Genomic DNA, 17,700 nt, shown 5'->3' with positions numbered 1-17,700 from the left:
CGTACAAGTATGAGTCACCACCTCCATACAAGTACAAATCACCACCACCATCTCCGTACACGTACAAGTCACTGCCACCTCCTCCTTACAAGTATAAGTCACCACCTCCACCTCTATATAAGTACAAGTCACCCCCACCACCTCCTTACAAGTATGAGTCACCATCTCCACCTCCATACAATTACAAGTCACCCCATCACCTCCGTACAAGTATAAATCTCCACATCCACTTCCATACAAGTACAAGTCACCCACACCACCTCCGTACAAGTACGAGTCCACCTCCACCTCCATACAAATACAAGTCACCCCCACCTCCTCCTTACAAGTACGAGTCTCCACCCCCTCCATCGTACAAGTCACCACCACCTCCTCCTTACAAGTACGAGTCTCCACCCCCGCCACCGTAAGTCACCACCACCACCTCCGTACAAGTATGAGTCACCACCTCCACCTCCATACAAGTACAAATAACCACCACCTCCTTCATACAAGTATGAGTCACCACCTCCACCTCTATACAAGTACAAATCACCTCCACCTCCTCCATATACTTACAAGTCACCTCCACCACAAATCTATCTCAACCCTCCGCCCTCACTATGCTCATTCCATCCAACTTTGTATTACAAGTCTCTATCACCTCCTTTACCATGTCATCCCCTTAGCATATAAGCCACTCATACTTATCAATGTTTGTGCTAAGTAAAGTCCCAATTATTTAATAAAACAAAAGCATTTCTTGGTTCGTGCCTTGTGGTTTCATTTATCATTTCATTCGATCATATATTGATTTGTGTGCACAATGTTGCTATAATAAGAGAAAGGGACTATAGTTACAAGAAGCCATCAGTTTTGATTTCTCGCAAGCTTTGTGGTTATTCCTTTTATCCATAGCTCTTTTTACGAGTAACGAATATATTTAATTTGTAACTGATTGTAATGTTCAATCAATTTAAATTAATTTACGATTATATGCTATCATGTACCAAGATACAGCCTAATATAAGTTGAATTCTCTTGATTAAGATATTATCCCCCCTTTTTGTATTCTTAAAAGTATCATTTATGTACAAAAACATAAAAATATTTGATGTTAGAAAATGTAAACTAATTTGTTATTCAAGTTTATCGAGTCGTAAAATTTGATTCAATTCAAACTCAAATTCGAAAAAAATAATTTGAAAAACCCACAACTCGAATCAACTAATCAAATTTAAAAAAAAACATTTTTTTCTAAATCGAATCAAGTTTTGTTCACGTCTAATTACCAACCTGAAACTGATAATTGCAAAAAAAGTAAATAAAAATTCCAATTCTTTAATCAATTGGTAAACTAGTAGAGTCCGAGTTGTAGTAACCAAAACCAAATCCTGAAAACATAAAATACCAAAAAGGGAACTAAAAACCAGAAAGTGTTTCTCAAGCAAATAAGTAAAAGACACCGAAAGTAACATACTGAAGTGTATATAGCATAACATCTACTTCAAATGATTAGGGCAATAGAATTACTGACTTTGAATCAGTATTTGATAGGAGCAATGACTTCCAACTGAGCACCAAGCTTCTCCTCTGCAACCTTCTCGGCCTTGACCCTAAGTTTAGTAAGTTGCTTCCTTCTCTCGTATGCCACTTGTGCTCTTTCCTTCCTCTTCCTCTCGAGCTCCTGGAGGGAAGAACCGGGCAGCCATAAGTTAAAAGATGTTATAAACTCGGATGCCCAAAACCATAGATTAATTCAACCAAGAATTACATTTACAGAAATGACGCGACTTGGGAATATGACCGTGACAATATAAGAAAAATGTCTTATAAAAAGTAATAGGGCCCCGTCTGCCACGTAGGCATCAATGGGGAACATCGATATTCAATTCATAACACACAAGGAAAATACAGAACAATAATCACTGAAAAATATATACACACAATTACTTGCATGCAGACATTTATATATACATATAATTCAGAAATAAGTTTAAAGCAAAAAGCATTGAAAGACGAGTAGTATTTGAAAATTTGAACAGGATAATCAATCTTCACCTTGATAGTGTCATAGTGGTTCCATCCGACCTCAGATGAGAGTTTGCCCAACAAGCAGTACTTGTGTCCTTTCTGAAGCCTCAAAACCCTAATTCAAAACCCAAATAGCAACAAAAACACCAAACATAACTAATCATTGAACCAATCAAATCCCAAAACAAGCAAAGAAGCCAACAAATATTTTGAAACTCACTTCAGGGCATCAGGAATAACCATCCTCTTTGTCTTATCGTAAGGAGCTGGAACCCCCTCATACACCTTCAATCGAGCAAGAGCTGCTGCTCCACGCTTGGTCTTGTGAGGAATCATCCTAAAAACCAAAACAGATATCAATAATAAGGAACATTAAAGTACACTAATTCAAATCGAAACAGAGCCAATACTTAATATAAAATGAAGCAAAGTACCCTTCTCCAGCATAAGATTAATAGATCTTTAAAGCTTATATTGTTCACTAAATCCAGCAATTAAAACCTTAAGCAAACCCATAATACCTTTCCCTTTCTTTCCTCTATTTTCCCAAGAACCAAACAAAAATGAGGAAACAGAAAATTCATCCAAGACATTAAAATGAAAAAATCCAATAACCATAGAACAATCCAAAAGTTAAAACTAAACTCTACACAAAAACCCAAGAATTATATAAAGAAACAAAATGCTCTTCTTCTGAAGCATAAGAGTCATAGATTCATAGATCTATAGAGCTTATGGTATTCACTAATTTTAGCAATAATGACCTTAAGCAAACTCATAATATCCATTTTTCATTTCCTTTCTATATTTTCCAAGCACCAAACAACAATGACGAAACAGAAAATTCATCCAAAACTTTACAGTGATAATCTAAAAACCAAATATAAGAACTAAACAAAAAGTTCCCAACAAACTCTACATAAGAAACCCAAAAATCCCCTTTCATTCACAACATTGAAGAATAATGAAATATTCAAAGCCCCGTTCAAATATAAGAGATAGAGAAAGCTCAAAAGAGAAATTACCCACGAATGGTACGCCAGAGGATCTTAGAAGGAGCACGGAAATGGATGGGACCATGAGAGGGCTTAGTGTTCATACGCTTCCTCAAAAACCTCATGTACTTCATCTTCTGCCTGACCAGACCACCGGACATGCATATCTCTTCGCATCTAACGACGACTACTTTCTGGCCGTTCAACAACTCCTTGGCTAAAATGGAAGCCAGCCTTCCTAGCATGTGGTGCCTTGCATCCACAACCACCCTCTTGGCGCAGATCCCTGACCCAGAAACCATCTTCTCTTCTTGTGTTTTGTCTTCTTCGCTTTGATAACTTAGGCCGCCTGTGGTGCTCGCTATCAACGCTGTGTAACAAGAATATATCGATTCCTGACTAGGGTTTTTTGGGTTCGGTGGACGAAATTGGGTTTGGGTTTTAACACACACACACACATATATATATATATATACTCCTGGCCCAATTCCTCCATCCCATACCACACATATATATATATTTAAATGAATTATATTTTAAATATATATATTATTCTTTATTTAAATATATAGAGCAAATAATTTAAAGGGTCATTTGACATTTTAAATGGATTAATCAATTATAAAAAAACAAATCGATAAATTGAAATGAACAAAATCAATTTAATCGAACTGATATAGTTTCGATGGATTTATTCAGATAATTTAAACTCTCCCCTACTCAAACAACTAAACCAATCATTTGAAAAAAAATTGTGTTTCAACTCAAAATTGTCTTTTCTGTTCATTGGTTCAAAATGCTATAGTACTTTTGATTTAATTGTGGAGAGTGAGTACGGGAACATGATAGGATGGATACACAACCCTTCGAAAACGCCCTCTGATTGGGCAAAGAGGATGCAGGTGATCGCGATGACAATTTTCCGAGAGAACATAGTGATCAAATCCATCCCAAGGGTTTGTAATATAGAAGCGGATAGACTAGCTAAGGAGGCCATCTCTTGAGTCGGTTTTGGTTGGCATATATCTGTGAAACGTTTTGCTGCTGCGAAGGCATATCGGTTAGTGTTTCTTCATCAACCGACTGCGGATCAAGGAAGAGACAGAATGGTGGTCTTGTAAGGGCAATAACTGGTGTTACATATGGATAAGATTCGTAGAGGAAGTTGTTGCTGCAGCTGGAGTTTGACTATGGAAAAGAGTTAAAAAAAAAGTAAAAAATCTGTATTGCTGTTCATTGCTTCGATCTGTTTTGGATGCTATTTTAGTGTGCTGTTTCGGTCAGTGAGTTTCTTGTGCAGTCATTTGGCCCCGGGGTTATTAGTGATATGCTAGAGGTTTCTTGCGCAGTTGCAAGTTTTGGGGGATATAGGTGCTGTTGGAACGTTGTTGCAGTGTGATGTTAGGGTCAACTAAAATGTTTGAGGAGGTTCAAGTCATTTAGTTTGAGCTGTAAATGGAGAAGCAGATGACTTGGAAATGAATGGAATATTACAATCCAGTGGCTAACTCGGAGTTTGCCTCTATTCTTGCTCTATACTCAGTCCGATTCCCTTCGAAAATTCTGGGTGACTCTTCTCGATGACTGGGTATGGAGCTTGAGAGTTAGTTCAGTAGTTGCTGTTTTTATTGCCTTGAGGGTTGGTTCAGGCTGATACTGCGATGTATGCTTTATGGGAGGTTTGAATTGTGTGATGTTAGTTGATAGTTTTGTGTCAAATTGCCCAGTGGTGCTTTCTTTGTAATTTTGTTGTGATGCCAATCGGTGAGCGGAAATGTACAATGATTGTTCCCTTCAACATTGGCATGGCCCTCCAAATAGGTTAGGAGGATTTTTTAATGAAGTTTGTGTCAATGTTTCATTATCCTTGTATGATTTTCCTTTTTAATCATACATCTACCTTTCCAAAAAAAACTCAAAATTTCTTGAATTCACATTATAATTAATATGGATCTTTGTAGTGCCACAAAGAAACTAAATTCAAATTCGAGCATTAATGTCGTCAACTTGATCAAATAGCTTCAACAGCCTGTTTTTATCTCGAATCGAACTCGAACTTCAAAAATAAAACTAAACATGAAGTACTAAAAATGAATAAAGGGATCAAATCTTGGTTCCTTCTGCATCTCATAGAACTATCTTTCCAAAGGTCTAAAAGCACGAGATAAAGGGGAACAATCAACAATGGGAACAGCATCCTTTAAAATGCAGACTCATGCCTGAAAAGGGATATCAAGATCACCCTAGAGAACCGAATAAGATCTCGAGGGATTCCTCGGAAGCTCCCTAAGCGAGAGGACGTGAAATGAGAAAATGTTCTATAATGTGAAATGCCACTCCTCATGTATAAAAGTATTGTTGGCCCTGTTACAGTTCCAGGACCTGGTAAAAATCAGGATGTGATCTCGAATGCCTGAGGTGGTTGAGGTTCATCATCAACTGCCATGGCTGATGAACTACTCTGTTGTCCTGCAGCAGCAGCTGATCCTCCGGCCGGGGATGCTGTAGATGTGGGTGAATCTGTTAGAGTGAGCACCTCCGGTTCATTGGGGCGTAGGTCTCTTAGAAGAACGAACCCGGATCGTGCCGACTTCATGGGCAGGTATCGGCTGTCTCGTAAAAACTTGATGAACTTCTCCTGAGCAGGAACCACTCTTGCTGGGTTGGTCAAAATCTCAAATGATGGCTCAGGCTCAGATTTCTTCTCCGGAGGGCTATCAACCTGTCCAATATAGAGAATTATCTACAGAAGGTTAGTATACAGAACATTTTCGGTTTATCATCACCTGATCCAATATCAAATAACGCAAATTTGCATCACATGAAGCAACAATGCACTTGTAATGAAAATTACGTAAAACCACAACAGAACCCGATTTAAAGTTCCATTAAATTCTAATATTATGATATTATAATTAGTTGCCGAGTAATTGAAATGATGGCCAGTCCAAAGCCCCCAAAACGCCAAAAATTTTAAATAATAAAAAAATAATAATAAACCATAAAAGATGAAAGATTTAAATGGTGTTCAAATGGATCATTTATATACAGGCATATAGACAATTTCAGATAAAATCAAAAATCTTACCTGCATGGCTTCCCCATCCTTATCACTAGGTAATTTCCCTTTTCCGGAATTTACAGCAGAAGACGAGGACTCGACTCCAGTTGATTTCTCAGCATTTGCCTTTTGTTCTGCCTCTTTCTTAGCCCTAGCTTTAGCCTTTGCTGAAGTTGATAGGACGGCAGTTGGAAGTTTAACAGCGGATGTAGTGGTGGGCACAGTAGTTGGTTTTGGATACTCAAAAAGCGATGGTTTTGCATGCGATAAGAACTCAAATTTTGGAACCTTCAGGTCGTAGTTCAGTCCAATGAAAGCTGTGGGTGAAAACGACAAGCTTACAAAATAAATTAGGGGATACCAATACCAAAATTGGCTAAAAACTGCAAGACCAACAACCGCAGTGACTTTGTCATGCTTTGTCTTGGAAAGCAATCTTATGGTTACATTCCTTCCACCAGCATCAACGATCCCAGAGGCCAGGATTGCTCCCATCTTGCTCATTGCATCTTCGTGTTTATCAAGTATTATCTTTTCTAATTGTCGCCTAGTTTAAGGAGACAAAAAGAAGTTAATGCATATATGTGTATGATAGTTACACATCCAGAGGAAAGCAGGAAATATAACAAGAAAAATTAATAGCATACCTGAATTTTCCGACACGAGAATCACTGGCTTCATTGATTTGGATCATGACCATAGCCATCGCAATTAGGGCACCTTGACGAACAAAATCAACGACATCTAATGTTAATGGTTCTAGCAATGATATGGCCTCTCCCAATCCTGTTCCAGCACATGAAATGCCCACTGCAAGTGCCGCACCATATCTAACATGTGGGTTGTATGACTCAGATAGTAAGGAGACAATTCGAGGAGTCTGCAGTATTGAACGGGCAAAACAAGGAGATCTTCAGAAATTCATACATCCCAATGACAAATCCCAAATTTACATTAGAGTAGGAAAAGATGGGGTAAAAGGTGAGACAAATATCGATAACAACCCACCAACACAGATGAGGAGAAACAGCACCTACCTGCTCTGGCTCCGAGTAAAGGATAAACCCCAGAGCTAAGACAGCAGTTCTCCTAACATCATCACTCACATCTGATACAGCAAAGTGCAGCAGCTGGCGAATGGCCTTGTTGTTAGCAGTTCCTGCATACGCCAATGCCAGAGCATACATACCACCATAACGTAGTATAGGATCTTGATCCCGAGTCATCTGCTCGATTAATGTATCTGCTTCTTCTTCCATTCCATAAACTGTAAGAGCTATCCCTAATGCTAAACCCCTGAAACATATGAGAACAACACAAGTAAGACCACCTTCGCAATAAAACCCAGATCAATACCAAGATCACAAAAACTCGAACTTTACCTGATAATTTTCTCATGCTGTGTCTCATGCGCATAAGCAAGCATCTCGCTTGCTTTCTCACTAGCAGTTCCAACCATAAGCAAACCCATACTGATGCCAGCAGCTTCACCAGCAACAGCACTGTCAGTATAAAGCACACTTTTGATATCATCATAAATTTCATCATCAGCAGTTCCCAGAGCTGCCAAACCAAGACCTAAGCATGCACCGTGTTGGATAACCTGCATAAGAATTATCCTATATTTTATTTCTCATTTATATAAGGTTAATGCTATTTTATTTGACAATTGGGAAGTCCAACTAAACACAAACGGGATTGAGCTAAGAAAGAATGAATCGAAGAGTGTGCATTTTTGTGAGTAGGTGGAAGTCGGCACTTAATAATTTCTCTTTTCTTAAAGGCCTATTGGTAATAAAAAGAGAAGTTATCATAGACCAAGAGAATCACATACCTCAACATTAGTCCCACGTAGGCTATCACGAAGGAATTGCTTGATGCCCTCACCGTGGTTGGCATGAATGAGACCTAAAGCATATAGAGCCCCACCTTCAGAGTATGGACTCCCACCACCAGCCCCACCTTGGGGCAGGTAAGGAGCCATCAGAGATCTCCCCTGCTGCAGATGTCCTCTGTGAATAACACCAAGCCCAGCTGTTGCACTGAATTTGGCCCAATTGGTGGCTCTACTCAGCCAGTCCTGATGATCAGAATCTCAAAATTAAGTCACCCAACATGTACATTAGTGCAAAAGAGTGAAAGTAGATACAGCAAGACAAAAGCTTTACTAGATTGTCCCTCAGGAATGTATCTACAGTTGTTCCAGCATGCATTATTGCATTAGCATAGATTGTGGCACTGTGACAAACACTATTCCTCATTTCAACTGACTGTTTTATCGTCTTCAAAATCAAGAGATCAGATCTACAACAAGAGAATGACAACCAGATAATAGTTTATAATGTAAATATAAAAAAGAAACATGATAATTTAGTTCCACTGGAAGATAGCACAAAATAGATTGATGCCTCACTTGTTATAACTGAACAAGAATTGTAGAGTCAATTGTATGGATGTTTCTCCAGACAAAATTCCTTTGATTTTTGTCAGTCTCTCGGCATACATAGCTTCTTTAGGATCTGCATCATGAACAGCAGAAGATCCATCTGTCATCTGAACATCCTCTGGAGCAGTAGAATTTTCATTATGAGCAGCAGGAGGATCGCTGGAGCTTGGCTGCACTGATTCTAAAGTCAGAGATTTGGGAGCTGAAAGGCGATCTCTTACATTTAAGAGAAAAGCCTGGTGCTCATTCTCCACAAGGTCAAATGCGATTTGGAAAGCCAAAAGTGCATCCTCATTATTTTCAGAACGAAGAAGTTTCTCTAGAATATTTGCAACACCTTCAGGTTCAAACAAGAACATGAGACACTGACAAATGCTCAAATAATCAGGTGAAGGAAGCTTTTCATAAACTTTAACAAGAAGCCGAAGCACCTGCATGAACCAAAGATCAAGAACATTAAGGATCTTGCAGAATTTGCTAGGTCGCACCAAATTCCAAGAAAAGAGCAACAAATAAAGCAATATTAATGTTCCAATTAAAATTGTCAGAAAAAAGTACTGGCTATGCAATTTAAATGAACTACTAAAAGAACTTCTTACCTCTTGTCGATATTCTCGACGATACACAAACGAATTAGAGGCGTTGATGCAATATGCTAAAGTAAAATGAACATTATCACTCCTTGTTATTGCTTCCTCGAGTTTATCCAATCTCCGGCACTCAATTGCAATTCCCATGGCTTGTTGGTATTTTCCATCCACAATACACCTAAACGGAAAAAAATAGTAAGATAGCAAGACAAATCCCAAAATATGTCATCAGGTAAGAAAGAAAACTCTACATACTTATCCAGCATTCTCTCTACAATGGCCTCCAACCTAGGGTCAACCTTTGCTGCTTCATCACTGGATTCTGCTGCCTTTGACCGAAGGCTGACATACTCATCTATTGCTTTGGCTAAAATTAACAACATAACCCATCAGCTGTTTAGAATATCCAATAAAAACAACTGAAATAAATATAATCAACACTAAACAGACATTTAGGCTTGCCTAATAAATCAATTTCAGCAAAATACAACCATAACCGACATACTAACAAATTTCAATCAATCAACTTGTCGTTCATGATCACAAAATATAGCAAATGAATCCAAGTTCTTACAAAGGAGAGTATGAACATAATCAGAATCCTCAGAAACATCAAATAGGGGGCCAGCTCCAAGAGCATAAGACAACGAATCATTGAGTTCACCCAAGTAATAAAAGACCTGAAGGATATAACAGTATACATCAAATAAGTGTAAGTCAATAAGGCCAAAGTTAAATAAAAAAGCAATGCGAGAGTAGGCATCTTCTATTAGATCTCATTTATAAATTGTAAAAGCAGTCCTAACAATGTTCCACAAACCAAACAGCAGCATGGTTTTAACATGATGGAATCTGATAACAATTATAAATATTACATACATATGTTTACCTACATATATACATACACAGATATATATGATCTCTAATAAATTATATTAAACCTGGGTTTTTTCCATTAGTCTTCCAGAAGTGGACTACTTTGTTGGGTTACAAACATTTGCTAAATCGGTAACTTCAATTAGGAAAACTTGTCCAGAAAAAGCAAAAGATGAAGATCAAGGAGTGCAGATTTTTTCCCTTTACTAGAGGAACGCATTGGTTAGTTTCCACTTTCCAGAAACTATGCCAGTTACAAGCATTTGGTTATGAACATGCATGTGCACATGAATGCAGGCTGAGGTGAACAAGAGAGGAGGACCTTTGAGACAAGTGAAGCAGCAAGTTGTCTCTGATGCTGGCCAAATTCCTCATCTTCATACAAGCTTTCTCTGAAAAACGCAAGCATAAGATCAATATACCCACCCAAAACTCATTAAGTACTCTACTTTGAATTGGAATCGCTCCCATTTATAGGCCCACTAACCTATACAAACTACCCATGAAAGAAACAGATCTTGCCATAATAAATTTAAATAAGCTGAAAGCAGATAAGTGAAGCTAAACCTAATATCCCCATCCCTATTTCACTCCAATCCCCATTGTTTTTATTCACTGTAAAGTTCGATTTCCTAAGTGAACAAACTATTAACTACATTACAAAATAATTGCTTTTAGTTCTTTCCAATCTGAAACTTATGCAGTACATATAGCTTAACTAAAGTAATCAATTATCACATGCCAAGAATGGACACAATATAGCTGTTGAATCCAAATTTTCACCCTCTTCCAGCTAAATAAAAATTCGAAAAAGGAAAAGTTGAACCATGATAAATCTCCACGAACAAGTAAAACAGCCCAAGCTTACTAAAAGTTGAAATTTACCCACTTAACGTACTGAATGTCAAACTAAATTCTCATTTTTCTAGTGTAACTAAATCAAAACATCAATAATAACTTTCTTCACTTCGTTTCATCCAATTTCCTCACCTACGAATCAGATCAAAACAACGACACCTAAACTAAATAAAAGAAAAATGTAAAAGAAAAAAACTCAGGCTTACATGATAGGAACGCTGGTGGATATCTCGGGCCAAAATTGATCAACGAAGCTAATTAAATTAGAAAGTGCGTGATATTTCAACTGAGGATGGCTCTCGTTAAGCATCGCCAATAACCCTCCAGCCGAACTGACCATGGTCGCCGCAGCAGCAGCCGCCATTTCTATTCTTCCCCGAATTTTTTTTAAAAAACCCTAACTTTCTTTAATTTTTCGGAGTTGTCACGTCAAGAGAAGAAGAAAAGGGGAGGGTGAAATTAGAGAGTTTAGCTTTTAGTATTTCGTCGGAAAATGAGATTCGGAGACGGACGCCGACGAGGAAGCGACGACAGAGAAAGAAGGTAATACAATGAGAAATGTTTGCTTAGATCTGGGGCAATTTCCTTTTCCTCTGAATCTGATCGAAGAGGGAAATAAGAAGCTACACTTATCTTGAAGGAAAAGAAATCTATTCTTGTAACTTCTAAATTTTAAACATTGGCCTCGAAACTTTTCCCTTTTACACGGTTAAGTCCTTCTTGAATTTACATTGCTCTAAATTACTCTCCTCATTTTATTTATTTATTTATTTTGATTTGTTTGGAGATGGTAACCGAGTAGGATGCAACTTATGCTCATCTTAAACGTGTATTTAACGACGGATGACCAAAATAGAATTAAACATAATATTAAGTTTGATTTCACTTCGCGAGTTCGTGAGCGAATGTTCGGGATTGAGTTGGATAAAATAGTTTGTGATCAAAATAGAATTGTAGTAATAGGTGAGTAACTAAATACGTAATTTACCTGATATTATATTTGAAACGTTTAAAATATCATATTTATAGTTTTTATTATTTAAAAGAAAATAGTTAATTCAAACATGAAAATTATTTTTTAATATATTGTAAGTTATAAATATATAATTAATTCGGGAATTGCACAAGAATATACACTAGTTAATACTATTAAATCAATTTAAAGGAATTTATAATTAATTAATTAACCATACTTAAATTATAAAGAGTGCAATCTCTATACAATATTAGACATATTATATATACATGCAAAAGAATACTTTTATTTCCATAACCCATAATTCAATAAGAATGTTGATTCGAAAATTTGATTTATTATTTTATATATAGTTGTATTAATACTTTTGTTAATTTAATTTAATTCGGTAAATAATATTATAAGAGTTAATATCTACTTATATCGTGGAAAATTCTTTTAATGTTACACTTATTTACGATCATTGTATGAGTGAAAATAAATGATTGAGATTAACTCATTGTTTTTATTTTTCAGTGAATATATTATCATTTCCTATTATCAATCTCTGTCATTTATTTTTATTCATTATATGATCCTAAATTATTTGAATAAAATTATATTATAAATCTAATATATAAAGATATCGAGAAAATATTACTAACTGTATGTATAATAATATTTTTTTGAATAATATGTTTTTTTTATTTATATGTAGAAAAAAATATTTTTTAAAGTAGAATATTTACTACAGTACCCAATACCCGTGGAAGTTATATGGACTATCCAATGATTTTTGGGTTAATTACTATATTCATACATAAACTATATTTGATTCTCAGTTTCATACATAAAGTTTAAAAATTCTCGATTAACTATATAATGTTTTTTACCGTTAATGAGTATACCAATTTCCGTCACGGAAGATGACGTGGAACCCTCTAACTTATAATAAACTGACACGTGGCAATTTAAAAACATGTTTTTATTTTTTAGTTAAATTACATCATTTATCATTTAACTACCTTCTTACTCTTATTTTAGTCACTAAAATTTACAGTTTTTTAATTTAATTATTATCAACTCACCGACCTCAACAGGCCTTCTTCTTCATCATCTTCATTAAGGTCACGGTCCACTGGTGGTAGTCCGGATTCTTATCTGATGCCCACCGCCGTCCCAAGTGATCCTCGGCCTCAAGTTCCGACCGGTGAAACAATACCCTCATCACTGCTATCCAAAGCGTCATATTCGTCAGTCTACGATCAACACCAGCAAAGCCTTATTAGCCAAAGCGCCGTACGTAACGGATAAAACCGAAGTGTTGCATAACAAAATGGAGAAGAAACCCATACTCCCTTTATTTCCCTTTGCTTCGTTCCAATCAAAATGGAAGCTCTGATTGAACCAATTTTCGTATTTAAACTAAACCCATTTTTCACCTCAAAAAACCCATACGCAAGGTTCCCTTCAAAGCCACTACTCATTCCCACTTGCTGTGCAGCAACTCCTTCGCCATCTCCATTACTCCCTCAAGATCCCGACAAAAACTCACTTCAGCTTTTCCCTGAAAGGACACAGGATCGCCGGAAAGTCGTCTGCATTGCTTGGGAGAAGCTTGTTAGATGGTTTCGTTCTTGACGCTCCAGGGCCAAAACTGATGTTCTTTAACGAACTAAAAAGGTTCTTATTTATATGCCCTTTTGCTGACTGTCTCGTGTTGTAATTATGGTTTGCATGGCAAGGGACATAAAGTACACCGACCCATGTGAGTGGCAGGTACCGACCTTATACTTTCTCTCTCTACAATAGAAGATGCAGAACCTCGCAGCAATAGAAGATGCAGAACCATGAAATCCATATGTTTTTCCTTCACAATCGTTGCAACAACCATCTCAAATTCCAATAATCTTATTCGTCCACTAACACCTAACCCCCTTCAATTCAAAACCCCAATCTTACTCTCGAAAGAACCCAACGTTCGGTCATCCCTCTACGATACCAGTCTTTTTTGGAATCACGTTTCATCAGGTTTGGGGTGTTTGGGTTTCTTTGGGGCTTTGATTATGAGGAAATAGGTGGAGAATGAATAGGGATTTGGGAATTTAGGGTTAGGGTTAGGGTTTAAGGGAGTTTTACAAAGAAGAAGAGCCTGCAACCCATTTGGAGAAAATTTTCAAACTCTAGTTACATATTAAAGCAAATACATTAAAATAAAAAAATAATTTAAACTTTGAGTTATTAAAATATTAATAAAATAAATTTAATTTTTTAATAGATGCCATGTCATAAAAATTAATAAAATAAATTTGAGTTATTAAAATAAGAGTAATTTTATAGTTTAATAATTAAATTAAAAAAATTTAATTTTAATGACTAAAATAAGAGTTAGAAGATAGTTGAGTTATGAATAGTGTAATTTGCCTAAAAATTACAAAAAACATGTTTTTTAATGTGTCACATGTCATGGTTATATGGTTACACATCATTTTTCGTGACTGTAGTGAGTGAATCTATTAACAACAGAAAACATTATATAGTTAATCGAGAATTTTTAAACTTTATGTATGAAAATAAAAATCGGGTATAACTCATGTATGAATAGAGTAATTAACCCATAATTTTTAAAAGTCTTCTAGATCATACAATAACGTTTAGAACGCCACCCATTGTCTTTACCATCATGCATATGCTATTATACATTCATGGAACCTCCTATAATGGCTTCCTCGCTCATATAGGGTGGAGAGAAAAATAATTTCTCTATATAAGACATCTATTATATTATTTTACGAACTAAGATTTTTTGTTGGTCTGAAGACGTCGTGCATTCATGGGATCTTCTCAATTTGTCTAAAGATGTTATACAATTGTGAAGTCTTCTTTATTTATTTGAAGACGCGATGCAGTCGTGGAGTCTTCATATTTAGCTTGAAGACGCGTAGAACACCTGACGTCTTTAGTTTAGTACTGTTCAAATCTCCCTAGATGGAAAAATAATCCCCGTGGTGAACTATATTGGGAATTAAAAAATCTCACTTACATTATCTCAACCATTTCTACTATAATTTAGATATTATATAAAAATAAATCATTTTATTATATAAATATTAATTTTAATTTTAATAAAATTAAGTAGTTTTATTATGTGATACATTAATTTAAGACAATTGAAACATAAAATATTATCATATTTAACCTAAAAATTATATAAATTTGTAACATTTTTTATTTTTATTGTAACTAAAAAATTAAATTATATAATTTATGACTTATAACCGAAAAAAAAAATATATATATATATATATATAACATTTTCAATTACATTCTATTTAATCTAAAAATTTGTTCTCTTAATAACAAGCAATGACTCCTTTCTTCACCGGCATTTATTATTACTAAACCATTGCCACTGCTGAAATTCAAAGAGTGGAAATCCCTGCATTCGTTGTTTGGTTAGCCCACAGAAACTTTACCTGCTTAATAAATATTTGAAAATTTCCCCATACTTTCTCTCTCAGATCTCTCTCTTTGCCAGTGTTTTTTACAGAGAAAAAAAGGTGTTAAAGTAAACTGAAAAAGAAGCGAAGTAGAGCAAAGATGGGTGGTGATGAAAAGATCTTCACTTTAGCTCAAGTCTCTGAGCACAACAGCCCCAAAGATTGCTGGCTTGTCATCAATGGCAAGGTGTGCTCTTCCCCATCTTATTGTGATGCATTCGATTTGTTTGATTTAATGCCAAAGCTAAGAGCTTTTGCATGTTTTCGACTCATCGGGTACTTGATTTTTGAGTGATCTGATGAACCCATTTAGGAGCTTTTTTGTTTTTTTTGTTTTTAATATGATTGAACTGGTTAGGGTATGTATGTAAAAATAGGAAAAATAATCGAGCACGTCCGAATCAGGTATAAATCCGTATCCGACACTCATTCCCACTAACATAGTTCATAAGCCATTCATGGCGTTTTGCTGTTTTTCTTAATTCGTATCCGACACTCATCCCTCTGTATATCGGATGTCAGGACTTGAAAACTAATCGAACAGAGAACATATGTGTTGTTGCTTCTGGCTCTTTTGAATTAACCGTTACCATAGGTATAAGTACTGTAATTTGTAAGGGCTAGTTGTAAATAGCCTCTAGAGCCAACTAAGAAGAGAAGAGGGTATCAAACTTTGAATATATGGGTCTTGTGATTATATTTTTAGCTGCAATTTCTTATTCCATCGTGGGTCGAGCTTTTCTAAGACGTACGCCGGACATAAAAAAGGATGGTTCTTTTTTATTATTAAGAGAATGCATCTTAGATGCAGATTTCCTTAGGTTTTTCAATTACTTTATAATTGAGTTTGGGAGTTGCTTCTTGTATGCTCGTATCTTCACGGTATTGTTCACATGATTAATTGAGGACCAAGTTATGAATGCATACTCAGATCATTGAAGGTCCATGACACGTTGCTTATATTCTTCCTTCTTCTTGAAGGTCTCATGTCTGGCTCGTATCCAAACATAACTATGGTATATAACTCCCCAAGTATATGAAAAATCTAAGACAAAGTATACTTGTATGGTCACTTACACCAAGTCCTGAGTAATATAACGTAAGGTTTGTGTCAGGGTGGATAGCTGATGAGAATTTCCGGTAAGAGTAAACGGGAGCTCGAGTGCTTGAAATTAACTGGTTAAAAACTTAAAATGAGGTCTTTTTTTCCGAGGGAAATGTTGCTTTTGTCATAATTGGTTTAGTTTTGATGTGATATAACTTGGAATAAGAAAACACAATTTCCTTCTTCGTGCCCCTGGCAGTTTTGACTATATAATTATGATTCTCTCTGAGGGCTTCGTTACGCTGTGCAGAACCGAAACCTCTTCTCTGTATTTGCACATATGGCATAGAAGACCAGTGTTCTTAGAAGAAAACAAGACCCTTATCTTCTGCCATCAAAGATAAATTTAATTCAGAAGCAGAAAAACTTCCATACTAGTGTCTGTAGTGATGGATTGCATGAGATGTTCTTGATTTATTTTTTGGAGAAGCACAATATCTATTTTATTTATACGAGTTTTAGTGCCTAATAGTGTCTGTCTTATATGTGAAACAGGTTGACGTGACAAACCTTTTGGAAGACCACCCCGGTGGTGATGAAGTGTTGTTATCCGCAACAGGTACAAGACTTCGAGTCTATTTCCTTCTTTATTACGTATACTGCCTATGTTACTCTATGGTTTTAAAGCGGGTACATTTCACGGGGAAGGATGCCACTGATGATTTTGAGGATGTTGGGCATAGTGATAGCGCTCGAGACTATGTCGGAGAGATCAATGTCTCAACTATCCCGAAGAAGATAAAATATAAACCGGCAAACCAGCCACACTATAATCAAGACAAGACATCCGAGTTCATCATCAAGCTCCTCCAGTTCTTAGTCCCCCTTGCCATCTTGGGGTTAGCCGTCACCTCTACATCAAAATCATCTTAAATGTGATTCTAGATCGTGTTCTGATGACCCAAAAGAACCTGGGTTTCATTTATGCCAATCTTTTAAGATTCTCTTCCCATGAAAAAGGCTGATTATAAAGACAAGATTTGGAAGGTTGACAGCTTAATGTTTTCAGTTTGATAATTTTGTTGTTTGATTATTCGAATTTGAAAGTTTCACACCCGATTCTATCAAAAATTCTCCAAAAGGAAAAAACGCATAGTTTATGAAATCATCAAAGTTCCTATCAATACCGGAAGCAGTTGGTCATGATGACTTGATGAAACAATACTGTTTCCTATCATATTGAATTAGCCGATCATGACTCGATGAAACAATATCAACTCCGATCACAGTATCAGGCTGCATCATCATCGGACCAAAGCGGTAGGGATTATGAGAAAAAGAGAAAAGATAGGAGGAAACGG

General features: G+C 36.2%; 3 protein-coding genes across 3 annotated transcripts; 1 reads left to right on the top strand and 2 right to left on the bottom strand.

The window, feature by feature from the left end:
• Positions 1–1,521: 1,521 nt before the first annotated feature.
• On the bottom strand, positions 1,522–3,390 carry LOC120198084 (60S ribosomal protein L13a-4-like). The gene is made up of 4 exons (XM_039199471.1): positions 3,039–3,390; positions 2,234–2,350; positions 2,041–2,128; positions 1,522–1,666 (listed from the first exon to the last, which is right to left on the bottom strand). The coding sequence occupies exons 1-4, from the start codon at positions 3,308–3,310 to the stop codon at positions 1,523–1,525; spliced, it is 621 nt and encodes a 206-aa protein (XP_039055402.1). The 5' UTR covers positions 3,311–3,390; the 3' UTR covers position 1,522.
• A 1,957-nt stretch (positions 3,391–5,347) lies between these two features.
• Positions 5,348–11,388, bottom strand: LOC120198073 (26S proteasome non-ATPase regulatory subunit 1 homolog A-like). The gene is made up of 13 exons (XM_039199464.1): positions 11,046–11,388; positions 10,304–10,373; positions 9,680–9,785; positions 9,361–9,472; positions 9,115–9,283; positions 8,483–8,946; positions 8,238–8,373; positions 7,904–8,149; positions 7,452–7,672; positions 7,107–7,365; positions 6,717–6,949; positions 6,097–6,616; positions 5,348–5,730 (listed from the first exon to the last, which is right to left on the bottom strand). The coding sequence occupies exons 1-13, from the start codon at positions 11,201–11,203 to the stop codon at positions 5,401–5,403; spliced, it is 3,024 nt and encodes a 1,007-aa protein (XP_039055395.1). The 5' UTR covers positions 11,204–11,388; the 3' UTR covers positions 5,348–5,400.
• Positions 11,389–15,165: 3,777 nt separating this feature from the next.
• Positions 15,166–17,336, top strand: LOC120198063 (cytochrome b5-like). Its single transcript, XM_039199460.1, has 3 exons — positions 15,166–15,481; positions 16,895–16,958; positions 17,043–17,336. The coding sequence occupies exons 1-3, from the start codon at positions 15,395–15,397 to the stop codon at positions 17,270–17,272; spliced, it is 381 nt and encodes a 126-aa protein (XP_039055391.1). The 5' UTR covers positions 15,166–15,394; the 3' UTR covers positions 17,273–17,336.
• The last annotated feature ends 364 nt before the right edge of the window (positions 17,337–17,700 follow it).

The sequence above is a fragment of the Hibiscus syriacus genome, unplaced genomic scaffold (genome assembly GCF_006381635.1).
Source record: "Hibiscus syriacus cultivar Baekdansim isolate YM2019G1 unplaced genomic scaffold, ASM638163v2 tig00004779_pilon, whole genome shotgun sequence".
Taxonomy (NCBI): domain Eukaryota; kingdom Viridiplantae; phylum Streptophyta; class Magnoliopsida; order Malvales; family Malvaceae; genus Hibiscus; species Hibiscus syriacus.
Note: the sequence above shows the minus strand (reverse complement) of the source record. Positions and strands in the feature narration are given on the sequence as shown.

Bases quoted from the DNA above. Each gene is read 5' to 3' on its own strand.
- LOC120198084 (XM_039199471.1), bottom strand. From the start codon at position 3,310: ATGGTTTCTGGGTCAGGGATCTGCGCCAAGAGGGTGGTTGTGGATGCA. The intron at 2,129-2,233 runs GTGAGTTTCAAA...GTTTTGAATTAG, and splicing joins GTTATTCCTGATGCCCTGAA to GGTTTTGAGGCTTCAGAAAG. The intron at 1,667-2,040 runs GTGAAGATTGAT...TCTTCCCTCCAG, and splicing joins ACCACTATGACACTATCAAG to GAGCTCGAGAGGAAGAGGAA.
- LOC120198073 (XM_039199464.1), bottom strand. From the start codon at position 11,203: ATGGCGGCTGCTGCTGCGGCGACCATGGTCAGTTCGGCTGGAGGGTTA. The intron at 9,284-9,360 runs GTATGTAGAGTT...TTTTCCGTTTAG, and splicing joins GTAGAGAGAATGCTGGATAA to GTGTATTGTGGATGGAAAAT. The intron at 8,374-8,482 runs GTGAGGCATCAA...CTCTTGTTGTAG, and splicing joins TTCTTGTTCAGTTATAACAA to ATCTGATCTCTTGATTTTGA.
- LOC120198063 (XM_039199460.1), top strand. From the start codon at position 15,395: ATGGGTGGTGATGAAAAGATCTTCACTTTAGCTCAAGTCTCTGAGCAC. The intron at 15,482-16,894 runs GTGTGCTCTTCC...TATGTGAAACAG, and splicing joins GGCTTGTCATCAATGGCAAG to GTTGACGTGACAAACCTTTT. The intron at 16,959-17,042 runs GTACAAGACTTC...TACATTTCACGG, and splicing joins AGTGTTGTTATCCGCAACAG to GGAAGGATGCCACTGATGAT.